The sequence below is a fragment of the Podarcis tiliguerta genome (genome assembly GCF_965153285.1).
Source record: "Podarcis tiliguerta genome assembly, chromosome: 10".
NCBI classification, from domain to species: domain Eukaryota; kingdom Metazoa; phylum Chordata; class Lepidosauria; order Squamata; family Lacertidae; genus Podarcis; species Podarcis tiliguerta.
In genome coordinates this window covers 31,355,844-31,370,120 of record NC_139543.1, presented here as the reverse complement: position 1 = coordinate 31,370,120, position 14,277 = coordinate 31,355,844, and the positions used below count along the sequence as shown (strand labels likewise).

The following is a 14,277-nucleotide window of genomic DNA, read 5'->3' as shown; positions in this document are numbered from 1 at the left end:
AAGAGAGAGATCCCCGCCGCCACCAGCTATCAAATCATTTCGTGATTCTAGGATTGTGATTAATAAAGTTGTAGAAAACCCAAGTTTGGCACCTGCCTCATTATTATTCCACAGGAGACAACAGGAAGAAAATGGAGCAGGGCCCCCAAAGCAAATGGGGGTAAGAATAGGGGGAAACACAAAACGGGAAAGTTGAAATGAGGCAGGGGAAAGCAGAGACTTGGTAAATGGAGGTTAACAGAATCACAGAGAAAGGGGAAGCAGGGAAATAAAGAAGAGGATGCTAATGGGTTGAAGAAGAACAAGTATCTTATTCCATTTCCATATTTATAAGTTTCACTTTTTCCCCTCCATGTCAGGTGTCTAACTATAAAACAAACTACAGTACGTAAACCTCTGCATGCAACTAATCCAGGTGGGTCCAATCATTAAGTCCCCAAAGTACTTGACAACATAGAACTATTTAGTTTGATACATGACTTCAGAAGGAAAGAACCATCAACAAAGACTGAGTCAATTTGTATAAGGCAATAAAAACTAAGCATATTTCCGTGTGTGTGTGTGTTTATAATACAATACAATACAATACAATACAATACAATACAATATATAAATAAAAATAAATAAGTATTATTACTATAAGTAAATGGTATAAATTAACAAATGCATTTGTTAAATAAAATACTAACTATGGCTGACTAGTAGCACACTATCCATATTCCAATCACTGGTAATAAATTTACGGAACTTAAGAAAATACAATGTTATATTCCAACCAAGACACTTTTAATATTTAAATACAGATAGCAGAACCTGTATTCAGTGATACAGATGATAATAGCTCAACTGAAGTCTTGTTTTAGTTTCATAATCTTATTCTTCCCAATTTGAAACAGAACCGTTAGTTAAAACCTATCCTATGTCAGCATCGTAGTTTGAAATAAAGTATTCTCTGATGATTTGAAAAGTTATACAGTACAGTACTATGCTCCCAAAACTTACCGGGTCTGCTGTTCCATTCCATATTCAACATGATACTATTGGCTTGTTAGTTACTTTTATCCAGAAGAATATTAGTTTTATCTTCTGAAGCAAAACAAATTAGACAGATCATGGCTGATTAGAATGCAACAGTAAAATCTCCTTATACTTTCTATTCCACTCCATTTCTCTCCAAAACAGGGGCGATGTCAAATACGTACATAGGTATTTCCCACGCCAGTCTGGACTCTGTTTCTAATAAGTGCTGTGGCTGGAACAATGGTTCTTACACAGCGACTGAAGTTCTTTAGTTCAGTCATTGTGCACAAAAAGAACAGAGGAGACTCCTTAGCAAGCATTTGATGAAACATCTAGATTTCCATATTTCCCTAATTGCATTTTCTAAATGTGTGTGCATCTTATCTGACCAGAGTTTAAATGTTTTCTTTATTTCACTACTATGGCAAAATAAGAATGTGAAGGACTGGAATGATAATGATGTCTCAATTTATACACTTGAGGAGGGGAAATGATTTAAAAATAAATAAAAGCGGGCGCCGGGAGTCCTGATATTGTGTATCCCATAAATGTGTTATTTGAAATAGTGGCTTTCTAAAATGCTTCAAAAGTTCTGCTTTAACTCTAGATGTTTCACCCTGTTAATGTGTTGCACTCTTGTTTTTTTTCTGCTCACAAAACTCTGCAAATGTGTTTGTTTCTTCGTGAAAAGTTTTCTTAAAATTTGTGTGCCACAGACAAAACAGATGGAAGTTGGCTGTGCTACTCCTTTATTTATTGTCAATTACTATATGTTAACAGTAGATCTTGTATTTAGATCCATTTAAACTTCACTATGCAGCTGCCCATTTGAAAATAAAATGGTTGCCTTCTTTCACTTCAGTGGGCACAATACAAAACATCCATTGAGCTTTCCCTTTATTGCAGCTGCCAGTGCCCAGCCAACTTTTAACAAACCAACCAAGCGGAATAACAATGCAGCTGTAACATTTTATGGTATTTCTGTTAGTTCTCTTTTGAGACCAAAGGTGTTAATTAGGAATCAAAGAATACTACCCTGCCAGCCTTCTTTCACAATCTATATACTGGTCACTGCAGTTTTCAGAAGAGAAAAATAAATCTAATAAAGGGACAAAAATGTTGTTTGTCACACCAGTAACATGTACTTAATATGCTTTGATCACAAGCTTTTTATGCAGTCTTGTCAGACAGGCTGAAAATATTTTTCCATCTCCCTCCAACTTTTTGTTGTCTTTCCTGAATTCTCATTCTCAAGTCTGAAATGTCTGGGTGGGAGAGAAGAAGCTTTAATAAGAGTTTGATTTGCTGGTGAAAATTGATGGCCTTGTTACAAGAACATTATCAACAGCTCTTCTATTAAAACATAAACTGTTTTTAACAAAACATAGTTCTCTCTCTGCCAGGTATTGAAACTAAGTGTCAGGCTGTCTGGCATTACCTATCAGGTATGACTCAAAAATTTGGAAAAGATACTGCTTAACAGATTACAAGAGTTTTGCTTCAAATAAATACAAAAAAGTCTTATGCGGTAGAGTAATAGGTAAAACTTCCTTGTTCATATTCCAGTTAGAAAGGCAGCTTTTGCACTACATATTTGATAATGGTGTTCATGTATTCCACACTCAAAGGTATCAGCATGAAGTCATTACCTTTAATCTTCCATCAAACTTAAAACCTTGAAATAAAACTTTATGAAGTCAGCACTGCTGGGAATTAGTCAAGCTTCCTAGCTCTCCCAGCAAGAGCTTTTACTGTTAGATGTCCCAGTCATGCCAAAATCCATTAATCCTGCTGGAGGAAGACAGAGGGAAGCTCAAGTTGTTGATTTAATGTTAATAGATTGAATGGACTTCCAAGGCAGCCTACTGAGTTGTCTAAACTATAAAGCAAACAAAGCAATTTAATTTAATTTATATCTGAAATGTTAAAAACAAATTCATAGTGTAGCTTTGGAAATAAAAAATGACAATATTTTATGAAATATGTTGACCAGTAAATCATTTGAACAGGTTGAGGATCCTGTGGCTATATCTAGTAAGGTGAGATGACAAGGAAGCAAGGATACTTCTAGGAGACATGGGGGAAAGTAAACAAAATGAAGACAACATGTGACAAAATGAAGAATGAAACAAGTCATTAGGCTGGTCCAGAAACAAGGGCCAACTTTTGAAACACTTTTGGTTTGTGACAGATATGTAGTTCAGCAAGGACATTTCAGCTTCCAGTTGTGCAACCAGAAGTTGATCTGATCATGAAACAGCTGGATTCAGTTTTTGGATTGGCGTGCAAAACAACAAGAACAACACTCACTCCATGGTGGTGGAGCCTATGTCAACATAGAGCAGAAGGAAATATGGACAGAAACCACAGCTGCCATGGATTCAAAAGGCAGAATGATAAGATCCTAATTCAGTTTTGTCCCCCAGGTAATTTACTGGATTTGCATATGGCAGAACTGGGTTCAAACTGTATACTCTACCACAAGCTCATGGGGGACCCTGGGCAAGTCGCTATCTCTCAGCCTCAGTTTCTCCACAGCACAAGTTTGCCTACCTTTCAAAGCTATTGGTGGATGGGATAAATAATCTATAATACTTTACAGAGGGAAAACTGGGGCGTGAAGTTGCCACCCATAAACTGGTAGGCGGTGAGACTCAAAGCTCTGTTTCCTGCAGGGGCGGCTGCATGACCTTAGGTAGTGAAGCTGATCTAGCAGGCTTGAAGTCACCACCTATCCTCTGATAGCTGGTGATATAAATCCTTTGCACTTTAAGAGTCTGGATTGTGCATTGGAAGCTTTATCTATACTTAGCCCACTCCTGACATCAGATGGGGTAGGTGGCATGGTTTTGGGGAAAATAGGTGGCATGGTTTTGGGGGAAATAGCCTCATGACCCAAAATGAGATCTGTGGTGATTCATCACCCCTGATCTATATACATATAGTCGTCCATCCGTCCCCCCCCCCCCCAATTATTATTTTTTAATGAATATATTCAATTACTTCAGCACTAACACAATAAGAACTTTGGAGCTCTAAGTCCTTAATCTTCATCAGTTTAAGAAGTAGCAAGGACATATTTGGTTGAATGTGTTAAGAATAGAAAACCAAGCTACTCATGTACCATGATCTTGGGAATTGCTGCTAGCAAAGGAACCACGTGGAAATGCTTCAAACCAAGTAGTTTAACCAACTGAATTTCTTTAAAAAGAAGAAAAAAAGAAAAAAAATCATAAACACTTCCTCTCTAAAGCAAACAAAACTGGAGAACTGCTTCAACTAACATTTCCTGTATTTCATGGTATTTCACTTGCCTAATTGTTATAAGCCAGATAGGAGTTCCCATTCAGCTGCACACTTTTGCAGGGGGATCACTTTGGAAATAAGAAAGGAAATGTTTGTGGAAAGAGTATCACAAGTTCTATGTCATAAACCAACTCTAGGTCTGCCACTTTTTTGCCTAAGAGAGAGACTATGTTTTAACAGTTACATGACTGAGTTCAATGAGACCTTTCCCCCAGGTAAGCAGATATAGAATCATAGCCTCAGTGTGCCACCATAACCCTAAAATAGGCTGGAGGTCATTATTCTGAGTCACAATTTGTGATGGTGGATTCTTATAGTTAGTCAGCAAGTGATGAATCCCTTTAGGAAACAAGCAAGCAGCCTGCTATGTGTTACTTGGGTCTTGAGCATCTCAATCTTCATGTATCTATGATTCAATTGTGAATAGCAAAAAACTATCAATCAGTTGCAAATACTCCCTTTTTGGGGGGAAGGTGGTTAAGAGAGTTACGGAGAGGCAGCTATAAGCATTTTTTGATGGCAGGGATAATATAGACTCATTCCAAACTGGACTGGTCCATGGGACTGTGTCATCCTCGGTCACCTGATGGATGATCTTTAAAGAGATTAGGACAAGGGGAGTGTGTCCTTGCTCTTTCTTCTGGATCTCCCTGTGGCTTTTGATGCCACAGACCATAGTATCTTCCTGGACAAACTCTGTGGATGGGAACTGGAGGCACTCTGTTACAGCTAGGGGTGCCAACTTGAATAAAATATGGGTAGGTAAGCCCTGCCTGCATGATTGATCACATGATGTGCCCCCCCCACACCATTTGAATGGCAATGCCTATTAAGTGAGGGGGGCCCCTCAAATATTTCATTAGGAACAGTCTCCTATGGTTCCAGTCCTACCTACAGGGCTGAATCCAGACAGTAGCATTGGTAGAGTGCTTTTTGGCCCCCTGGCAATTCTGCTATGGGGTGCTGCAGGATACTATATTATCCCCAATGCTTTTGAAAATATGTATGTATATGAAGCCTCTGGAAGTCTTTAGGCATTTGGGAGCAAGGTGCTACAGATGCACCAATGACACTCAGCTCTGTTTCTCCATAACATCTGAATCAGGGGATGCTGTATGGGCTCTGAACTGCAGCCTGGATGCAGTTGGTGGGATGGATGAGAGAAAATTCGCTCAGCTTAAATCCTAGTAAGACAGAGGCACTGTGGACGAAGGGTGTCTGAAAAAATTGTCAACTGCCTGCCCTGGATGGGGTTGCACTCTCCACGAAGGAGCAGGTACACAGTCTTGTCACTGGAGACCCAGGTAACCTCAGTGCCTAGAACCACCTTTTACCAGACGTGGCTGATATAACAACTCTGGCTGTTCCTAGACCAGGAGAGCTTGACCACAGTAGTTCAGGCACTGGTGACTTTAAGATTGGATTACTGAAATATGTTCTGTGTGGGATTTCCCCTGTGCTTGGTTTGGAAATTACAGTTTGTACAGAATGCTGCAGCATGGTTGCTGAGAGGAGTGAGACTCTGTCCAGCATCTAACACCTCTGATCAGAGACCTGCACTGGTTGCTGACATGTTACTAGGTCAAGTTCAAGGTATATAAAGTCCTCAACAGCTTTTGGACCAGGAACTTACAAGATCCCCTTACCCCATATATGCTCATTTGACTGCTTCAGTCTGAGGAACTGGCACTGTCCAGGTGTCACATAATATTTGCTCTGCACTTAGAATAATAGAATTGTAGAGTTGGAAGGGACCCATGATGGATCTAGACACTTTTAAAAAAAAAAGCGTTTCAGGAAAATGTGTTGTAAACCTCAAAGTGGGAAACCACGCTGGCGAAAGACGGAACTCCAAAGTGCCACCTGGTGTCACAGTGTTATAAGGAACAAGGAAACATAAATGGCATTTTTAAATGCCTGCAAACAATTAACATTCCCCCCCCATCCTATTCACTTGGATACAAATCCCACTGATTTCGGTGGAAATGATTACAATTGCAGTCTTTAAACAATAACGGGCAGAGGCTGCCGGAGAGTATAAAAAGAAAGCTTTCCATGTTGCTCCAGATCTGGGTAAGCAATTTTAATGGTAAGCATTTGAAAGACAAACTCCACTGGGGGAAAAAGGCCAAGTTAACAAGGGAACACTTGAAGGAAGTCTAATCTCAGCTGGCATGTTGACTGGGAAGGTCAGCTTCACGCACGCGTTCACAGCTGGAGTTGGGCTCCCTCTGTCAGGCCAATTGTCCTCTGCACTCCAGATACTAAGCCAAACTGAAGGTGCCTTCACTCTGCCAGACCCTTGCATTTTACTAGTTTAAAGGGAGTTTCCTTCCCCCACCACACCACCCTGTCAGTTTACATATCATTTCCACAGAGCAGTCACCACAAAAAAAGGAATACCGGGTGTATGCTATGCAATGGCTTTTTCCGTCTCTACCCTTATAGTCACACAAGCCTGACAGTGCACATAGATTTAGCAAACAGGGAATGCAACACATTAGTTGTGCTTTATTTAAGTACAAGATGGCCCAGTATTTAAAAGAAGCATAGTTTGCCAATTTATACATGTCCAGGAAAAGAGAATTGATTAAAATGTATTTCTGTAATGCTAGCATCCTTGTTTAGCCACCGTGATCTAGATAACCTTACCATACAGGGCCATTCTAATTAATAAGAATATCACAAACATTTATGACATATGGTGAATTTATTTACTTACTTTTGTTGTGTGGTGGTCTGATGACTAGATACAAATAAACAAATCTGATCTATCATGATTTATTAATTGTAAACTAGCCAGAACAGTGAATGTAAAGAGGTGTTAATCAGATGTAGAAACTCCTCACCTTTTGATTTTTTTTCACTCAGCCAGAATTTTCCTTAGATTACACAACATTATTCTTTCGCTGACTTTTTATATTTTTGTATTCAATGGCCCATATAACAATCTACTTTTTACCTGTACTTAAAAAAAGTTTTTAGAGAAGAATAAATGTTTAAATGAAAACGAGAAGAAGTAAAATCTCCCACTACACTTGCTTCTTTCAGCTATGCTTAGGACTGAAAAGTGTATGGATATGGGTTTCCCCCACCCCAGAAGAATATATATTGTCATCCTAAGGACAGCCCTTAAATTCACCTCAGAAAAGTTCAGTCTAACAATAAAAATATTTTGGAATGGTTTTTTCTATAAGCAATATATAATTAAATACAGTATATATTTAATTACATGGTTTGCGTGGTATTCACCTCTGAGCAGGCAAACTGAAGTTAATGGCTATGGCTGACAGGATATGCTTTAATATAGCTAATTACTAGAAAGCTACTTTTGAAAAGTAAGTGGCACAGTTCATAACTCCAGCTTTCCCTATCCTCTGGTTGGTTTTTAACAGTTCAGTCCTGGCCTACAAGTTTTATGTTACTAATGCCAAAATCCTATCACACTTAGTTGGGTGTAAACCCTATTGAACTTAGCAAGACCTACATTATTTGCTTAATGTATATGCACACCATTCTTCAAACAACTCGTCCCTGGGGTTGCTATAGGTTGATCCTATTTTAATTTACTTCTGACTAAATATGTATATTTCCAACCTATACATCCACTATCCTTGATTCCAAACAGCACAGATGAAATACTTTACAATAAATGTGTTTTGCCATGTTCTACAGCACATGAAAGAAAGCAGTGCTTTATGTGCATTAGGCATCAAGTCTCATCTGTAGGCTGGATAGGCTGACAACAGATGTCTGAGGCAATACAGTGGTACCTTGGTTTTCAAACTTAATCCATTCCGGGAGTCCGTTGGACTCCTGAAATCACCGAAAACCAAGGCATGGCTTCCGATTGGCTGCAGGAACTTCCTGCACTCAATCGGAAGCTGCAGAAGCCATGGAAGCCGCGTCGGATGTTTGTCTTCTGGAAAACGTTTACAAACTGGAACACTTGCTTCCGGGTTTGTGGAGTTCAGGAGCCAATTTGTTCGACACACTAGGCTGTTCAGGAACCAAGGTACCACTGTACCTGAATCCTCAACTTTCAGGAAGGCAGATACTTTTGCCACTTGGCTGCTACGTCACATTTTGAGTGTGTCCTTCTGCCTGCCCCTGTGGTGCACAGCATCAAAAATTTCCAGAGGAGTAGTTGTGTTTGTTGGTTTCAGCAAAACAATCAGTCTTGTGGCAACTTAGCATCTAACAAATTTATTCTGGTTTATATATTTTGCCACTCTTGTTTCCAGTGAGGAATTGTTACATAGAATGAAGTTATTAGTCAATAGCTTTACTTGGTTAACAACAAACAAAACATTCAGCTAGGAACAGTAATTTGCACCAACAGTGGAAAATAAGGAGGCGAGACACAAGGTTGTGTGAAATATGCCATGTTTATTCCTTTAAAATGGACCAGCGGTGGGGGGAAATGGTGGGGGATATTAACTGCATATGGCAAACTGGTCAAGCCAGCCCTGCTAAGAATGAGGAGCAGCATTTCATCTACCCCTTTCCTTATGCCCCATCGTCCGGTTGAGTCGAGAGGCCTTGCTGCTTCATAGGTTGGCCCCAAAGGTGCTCCCTACCCACAGCCTCAAAGACAAATCTCAGGACTACATTTGTTACTCTTACAGGTGCCTATGGAGGCTCAGCAAACCTTAATTATTTTGGCCTATGTGGCCAATGAACCTATTCAATGGCTGCCACCTGCTAAGAGCACTAGCCACCAAATCAGTACAGTGTAGGCAAAAAAGTCAATCAGCAAAGCCAAAAAAATCCTACTTGGTCCCAGAAGACAACTAGCAATGCCTATACTGAAGAAAGAGTAAGGGGTGGGTGCCAAGGAATGGAGGAGGTTGTAGGAGAGGAGAGCCAGGCTTAAATAGTCCAACCTTAGCCCCGCCATCTCCTTTAGCATTAACGTGTGTTAGGACTCTTGAAACCTTCCCTTCCCTAAAGGGCTGCAAAGGTTATTCACCACCACTGCTTCAGGCAAGGCTGCAAGGAGATTTGTCATAATGGTTTGAAATAGCATTATTTGCTTTATGAATAATGAAGTTGACCTCAATAGTAAAGTAAAAAGATACTGGCTTTAAATGGAGAAATTTCACTACCAAGAATTACTATGATGACCGATAACGCAAAGCAATGTTCGAAGTTGAGAAAGAAAAAAAAAGGGGTGGTAATCACAAAGTTTCACCCAATTAAACAATCTTGATGTCATGATAATAGCAACAAATTGATGTTTCGTCTATTCACTTTCATGAAAAGTAGCACTTTTCTCGAAGTCATACAATTATTTTAAAAGCGCAGCAATAAACCTTTAGCCCATTGTATCATGCCAAAACCTATACAAATGGAGCTTGCACATTTTTGAAGCATTAAACTGGGTGGATGCAGCATCACCTCCTGGTTTGGAAGAACAGTTTTCACATACCAAGGAGGCCTCCAGTATAAAAGACTCATACTCTACTGTGTCCAAATCTGTTTTGTCTTGAGGGAAAAAAATATATCCATCATGTTCAAATGCCTTTGACCTTCTACCCAGTAGCCACACCAGAGAAGATTAGGGGTGGGTCTCCAATGTCAGATCAAGTAAAAACACTCTAGTTTATCACCAGGTTTGATAAGCGGCATATAGACAGAGGTGGGGGACCTTTTCTAGCTCGAGGTCCACATTCCTTCATAGGAAACCTTATGGAGGTCACGTGCCTATAGTGGGTGGAACACTGAACGCAGAAGTCAGAGATTTCTTCACACAAACACATCTCTCCATCCCAGCAAGCAAGAACAACTTCCACAGTTGAAGGATATATTACAGCCAGGCAGAGGCACTCAAGAAGGATATGAGCAGAGCCAGAGAGCAGTGCGTCCTGGGCAGGGCAGGGCAGGTCACAGCTTGGAAAGCATCCCAAGAGCCAGACAGAGATGCCTGAATGGCCACATCCTCCCCACAAGTCAAAGCTTCCTTATCTCTGATATGGAGACTACAATTTCCTTGGCTAGACTGAGTAGTAAATCCAAAGGGAAGATTGATCTGCCTTCCTGGGCACCTGCTCTGGTCTTAGGCAGAGATCAGTTAAAGATTAAATAAAATACTGCACTTCAAAGCCATGCCTTGGGAAGCGAAGGTAAAGATAGCATCCAGCAGTGCCAACCAAGTTTATGCTCTTGCCTCATTTTTAACTACTCTGTAAACAATGCATCATAATTATATAGTGGATTGGTATAAGTCTGAAAGAACATAAGACAGGGCTGCCATATTTCAAAGAGTAAAAACAAGACACCCCAAAAGTTGTTGAGCCTGGTAGATCAGGCCTGTGGCCCATCAAATCATACAAGATACTTGTATATGTACCTTGCACCTATTTTGAATGGGGAAAAAATGTATTTAAATGGCTTACATTCTATTTTCTAATAAACGTAATCCTATATAACCTCTTATCTGGGAGTAAGCCCCATTGAACTCATTAGGATTGCACTATAAAACAACATCTGCACAGGTGTTTTGGCAAGAAATTGTTTGTTTTTCTAGGTTTCCCCTTGTAGTATGGTTCTAAATACATACATCCCCTAAGTGTGCATGGATTTGGCTTTGAAGTGGTGTCTCTGTGCCACCTCAAGGTATAGTAGAGTGAAGTGAGATCATCCAGTACACCTGTATTGCAGTGCCCTAGCCTAGACAGCAGCTTCTCAGTGAATGTACAACAATAAAACAAAGCATGTAGGCTGTGGTTGTAACTTAATTCCTATATAAAAGCACTTTTCATGTATAAATTTTGATAATGTGAAAGCGTATTCTCAATCATACTTTTTTTTCTACTCCGGCTCCATAAATTCACAGTTAACACATACATATTTTACCTCTTCGTACCAAACAAAAAGAAAAAAAAAATCTGCCATGTACTTTGACAGCACAGCAGGATACTAATATAAACATACAGCACACACACACACACACACACACACACACACGGCACTGAGCCTCTTGGGCTTGCCGATCAGAAGATCGGCAATACAAATCCATGCGATGAGGTGAGCTCCAGTTGCTCTGTCCTAGCTTCTGCCAACCTAGCAGTTTGAAAGCACACCAGTTAAAGTAGATATATAGGTAATGCTGCAGCGGCAAGGTAAACAGCATTTCTGTGCACCTGGCGCTCATCACAGTGTTCTGTTGCACCAGAAGCAGTTTAGTCCTGTTGGCCACATGACCTAGAAAGTTGTCTGTGGACAAGCGCTGGCTCCCTCAGCCTGAAAAGCAAGATGAGCACTGCACCCCATAGTTGCCTTTGACTGGACTTAACCATCCAGGGGTCATTTACCTTACGTGACACTGTAAATCCTGACTGTCTCTGCTAAGAAGTAACCCACTGAGTTCAACCATACATACTACCAGGCATGTTTCTATAGGACTACAGCCTTAAACATATTTCACAACTCTACCATCTCCATCCCCTGGTACCTTCCAGCTCAGAATATACAAACAAAGAGTACTAAGGGTTGGAGAGCTGTAACAAGTACCATGGCTCACTTAGTTTGCAGTAGCCCCGGCTGAATGTAATAGAATGCATGATTGCAGCCTACGGATTTGAAAGTGACATGGATCATGCTCAATCCTAATGTGTGTATTTTTACAATAATATTTATATCATAGCTCATGATGCTGGTTGCAATGCTGAATCAGATTTTTTAGATCTTGAGGATGGTTCCCAAGACTCTGTCAGGCTCCATGGTGCATTTGGATTTTTGTTGCCCATTGGTGGTGGAAAACAGGCACATCTGTCTAAAACCGGAGTGCCTCAAGCTTGGGAATTACACAGTGCTGCCCATCTCAGTTATATCTGATGTAGTCAGAGTGGTGGACAGACACGAGACTGTCAGATAGCCCCACTTTTAAAGAACTGCCTCTGATTCCATGTCATGTTAGAATGTGTTCCACAAAATGCAAATGTGTTGTTGGCAACAGTACAATCTATTGGGTTTTCCATGGAAAGGTTAAATCCCAGTTAAATGCATAGGCTGGCATTTTTATGCCATTGACATCCTGAGGGTGCTGTGAAGGAATTGCATACCTGAGGAGTGCTGATCCCACAACACCCATAGGGTAACAAACCTATTGAGATGGACTTGGGAAAGTCCACTGCTCCTAAAGAACAAACTCAAACTCCACAATGTCCTTAATTGTTTTTAGCGCTCACCAACAGTCTCTCAGAGCAGCTCATCTGCATATTTTTTTTAAAAAGTAACCGTAACTGTGGAACAGGATCACAGGAAAAAACAACCATTTTCACGAAGTTCCCTTTGAGAGGGACAAACCTAAACCAGTAGACACACCGCAGGGTTTTTGCTTAGGTTACTAGATACCCATCGCTTTAAGCAGCATGGCTTATTTCGGATACCGCTGTCCCCTGCTTAATCCAGGACATCACGTTCTCTGCAGAACATGGTCTTGCGCTGGCACGGGCGACCATCGCGCAAAGGACTGAGATCGGCGAGATCCTTTATCCTCCCCTAGTTCTTATACCTTATTCTAACTAAGCCAAAGTCTGCGCAGTTGAAATAGAATCACAGAGCCCTCTTCCCATGTCCCCCCCCCTTCCTCCGTTGTTTCAGTGGGTCTTACATTGTGAACCCTCGAGGTAGGACCTGTCTTACCTGTTCTTCGTAAAGCACGCCGATGGCGTAATCATAGCATCACCCCTTATACCTAGCCTCACCAACGACTAAGGTAGCGGCTTTCTCATTGCCCTGTCCCCCCCCCCCCGTTCCCACAGCTGCAAAAAAAAGGGCGCCTGCCCCGCGCGCCAAAGCCACTTACAGGTAAGAGGTGAAGACGCTGAGGTTGGCGGGCACGCCGGCCAGGCCCAGGTCCGAGCAGTCCACTCTCACGAGCATCCCGTCTTCCTCGCAGTGGCAAGCGGCCGGGCAGCTCCTCGGGCGCCTTCCGAACGGGCTCCCTCCGCCGGCAAGCGGCACCACCGCGCCGAGGAGCCCAAGCAAGCTGACAAGGAGCAGCGCGCGGGCGGCGGCGGCGGCGGCGGCAGAGGAGGTGTCCATGGTGCCAAGGCAGCGCTGAGGGGGCGAGCGGCGAAAACGGCGGAGCTCCTTTCCTGAGAAGCCGAGGGAGCAGCTGACATTCCCCCCTCAGCTGTACGGCGCGGGGCTTGCCGACGCTCGGAGGCGCGCGCTCGGCTTTTTGAGGTGGGAAGGCGACTCTCGCTTTTCTGTGAATGTATAGCCTCAAACTCGGCGAGAGAGGGGACGCTTAGAATGGCTGGCAGCTCATGAAACTGCAGTTGGAGGGACTGCGGTGGCGGCGGCTGCTGCTCCCGTAAGCCCGAGCCGCTCTTTGTAGGAGCATCTCAGTTTACACGCTGTTTTTAAAGAGCTGGAGTCTGAACCGCGCGCGCCCGCTGACGTCGCCCCGACGTCGCCTCGCCGCCGCGCTCCCTGCTCCTGCCAGCGCCGGAGATGGGGGGGGGGGGGGCGTGGTTGCGTGAGCGACAGAAAGCTCGCGAGGGGGTGGGGCTTGTGCGCTCTCTTGCCAGAGCCCGGCGGGAACAGAAGCTGGCCAAGGCAGCTGCGAGCGCCGAGTGGGAGTTTAGGCGCGCTTCGCTCCCTTCCCGCCCCTTCTCCTTGCTGCTGTTTTGGTGTGCCAAGCGGGAAAAGGCCAGCTTGGCAGCGCCTCAGAGCTGCGAGGCGATAGTCCTTGACGCAACTAAAGCCCGGGACGGCCGTAGTTTTCCCCTCGACGTACACAAAACCCGCGCAACCGAAGCCCCTCACGTCAAATGTCAGCGGGAAGTTTTTTCTTACGGAAGTCACCATTCCCGCCCCGCCACAAACATTTCACCTTCAACCGCTCCATGGTGGCGGGGATTCAGCAGGTGCAGCTTTTCTGACCGCCCTGCAGCTGTTAAAGAAACAGGAGGTCAGACACATGTGAAGCGTCACTTC

At 42.7% G+C, this 14,277-nt stretch overlaps 1 protein-coding gene across 1 annotated transcript in view; it reads right to left on the bottom strand.

The window, feature by feature from the left end:
* LGR5 (leucine rich repeat containing G protein-coupled receptor 5) overlaps positions 1 to 13,797 on the bottom strand; it is a 68,176-nt gene extending 54,379 nt beyond the window's left edge. Inside the window, exon 1 of the mRNA XM_083399533.1 lies at positions 13,139 to 13,797. Within this exon, the coding sequence (XP_083255659.1) occupies positions 13,139 to 13,377 (239 nt within the window). The 5' untranslated portion in view covers positions 13,378 to 13,797. The remainder of the gene's footprint in view (positions 1 to 13,138) is intronic.
* Positions 13,798 to 14,277: the final 480 nt, after the last annotated feature.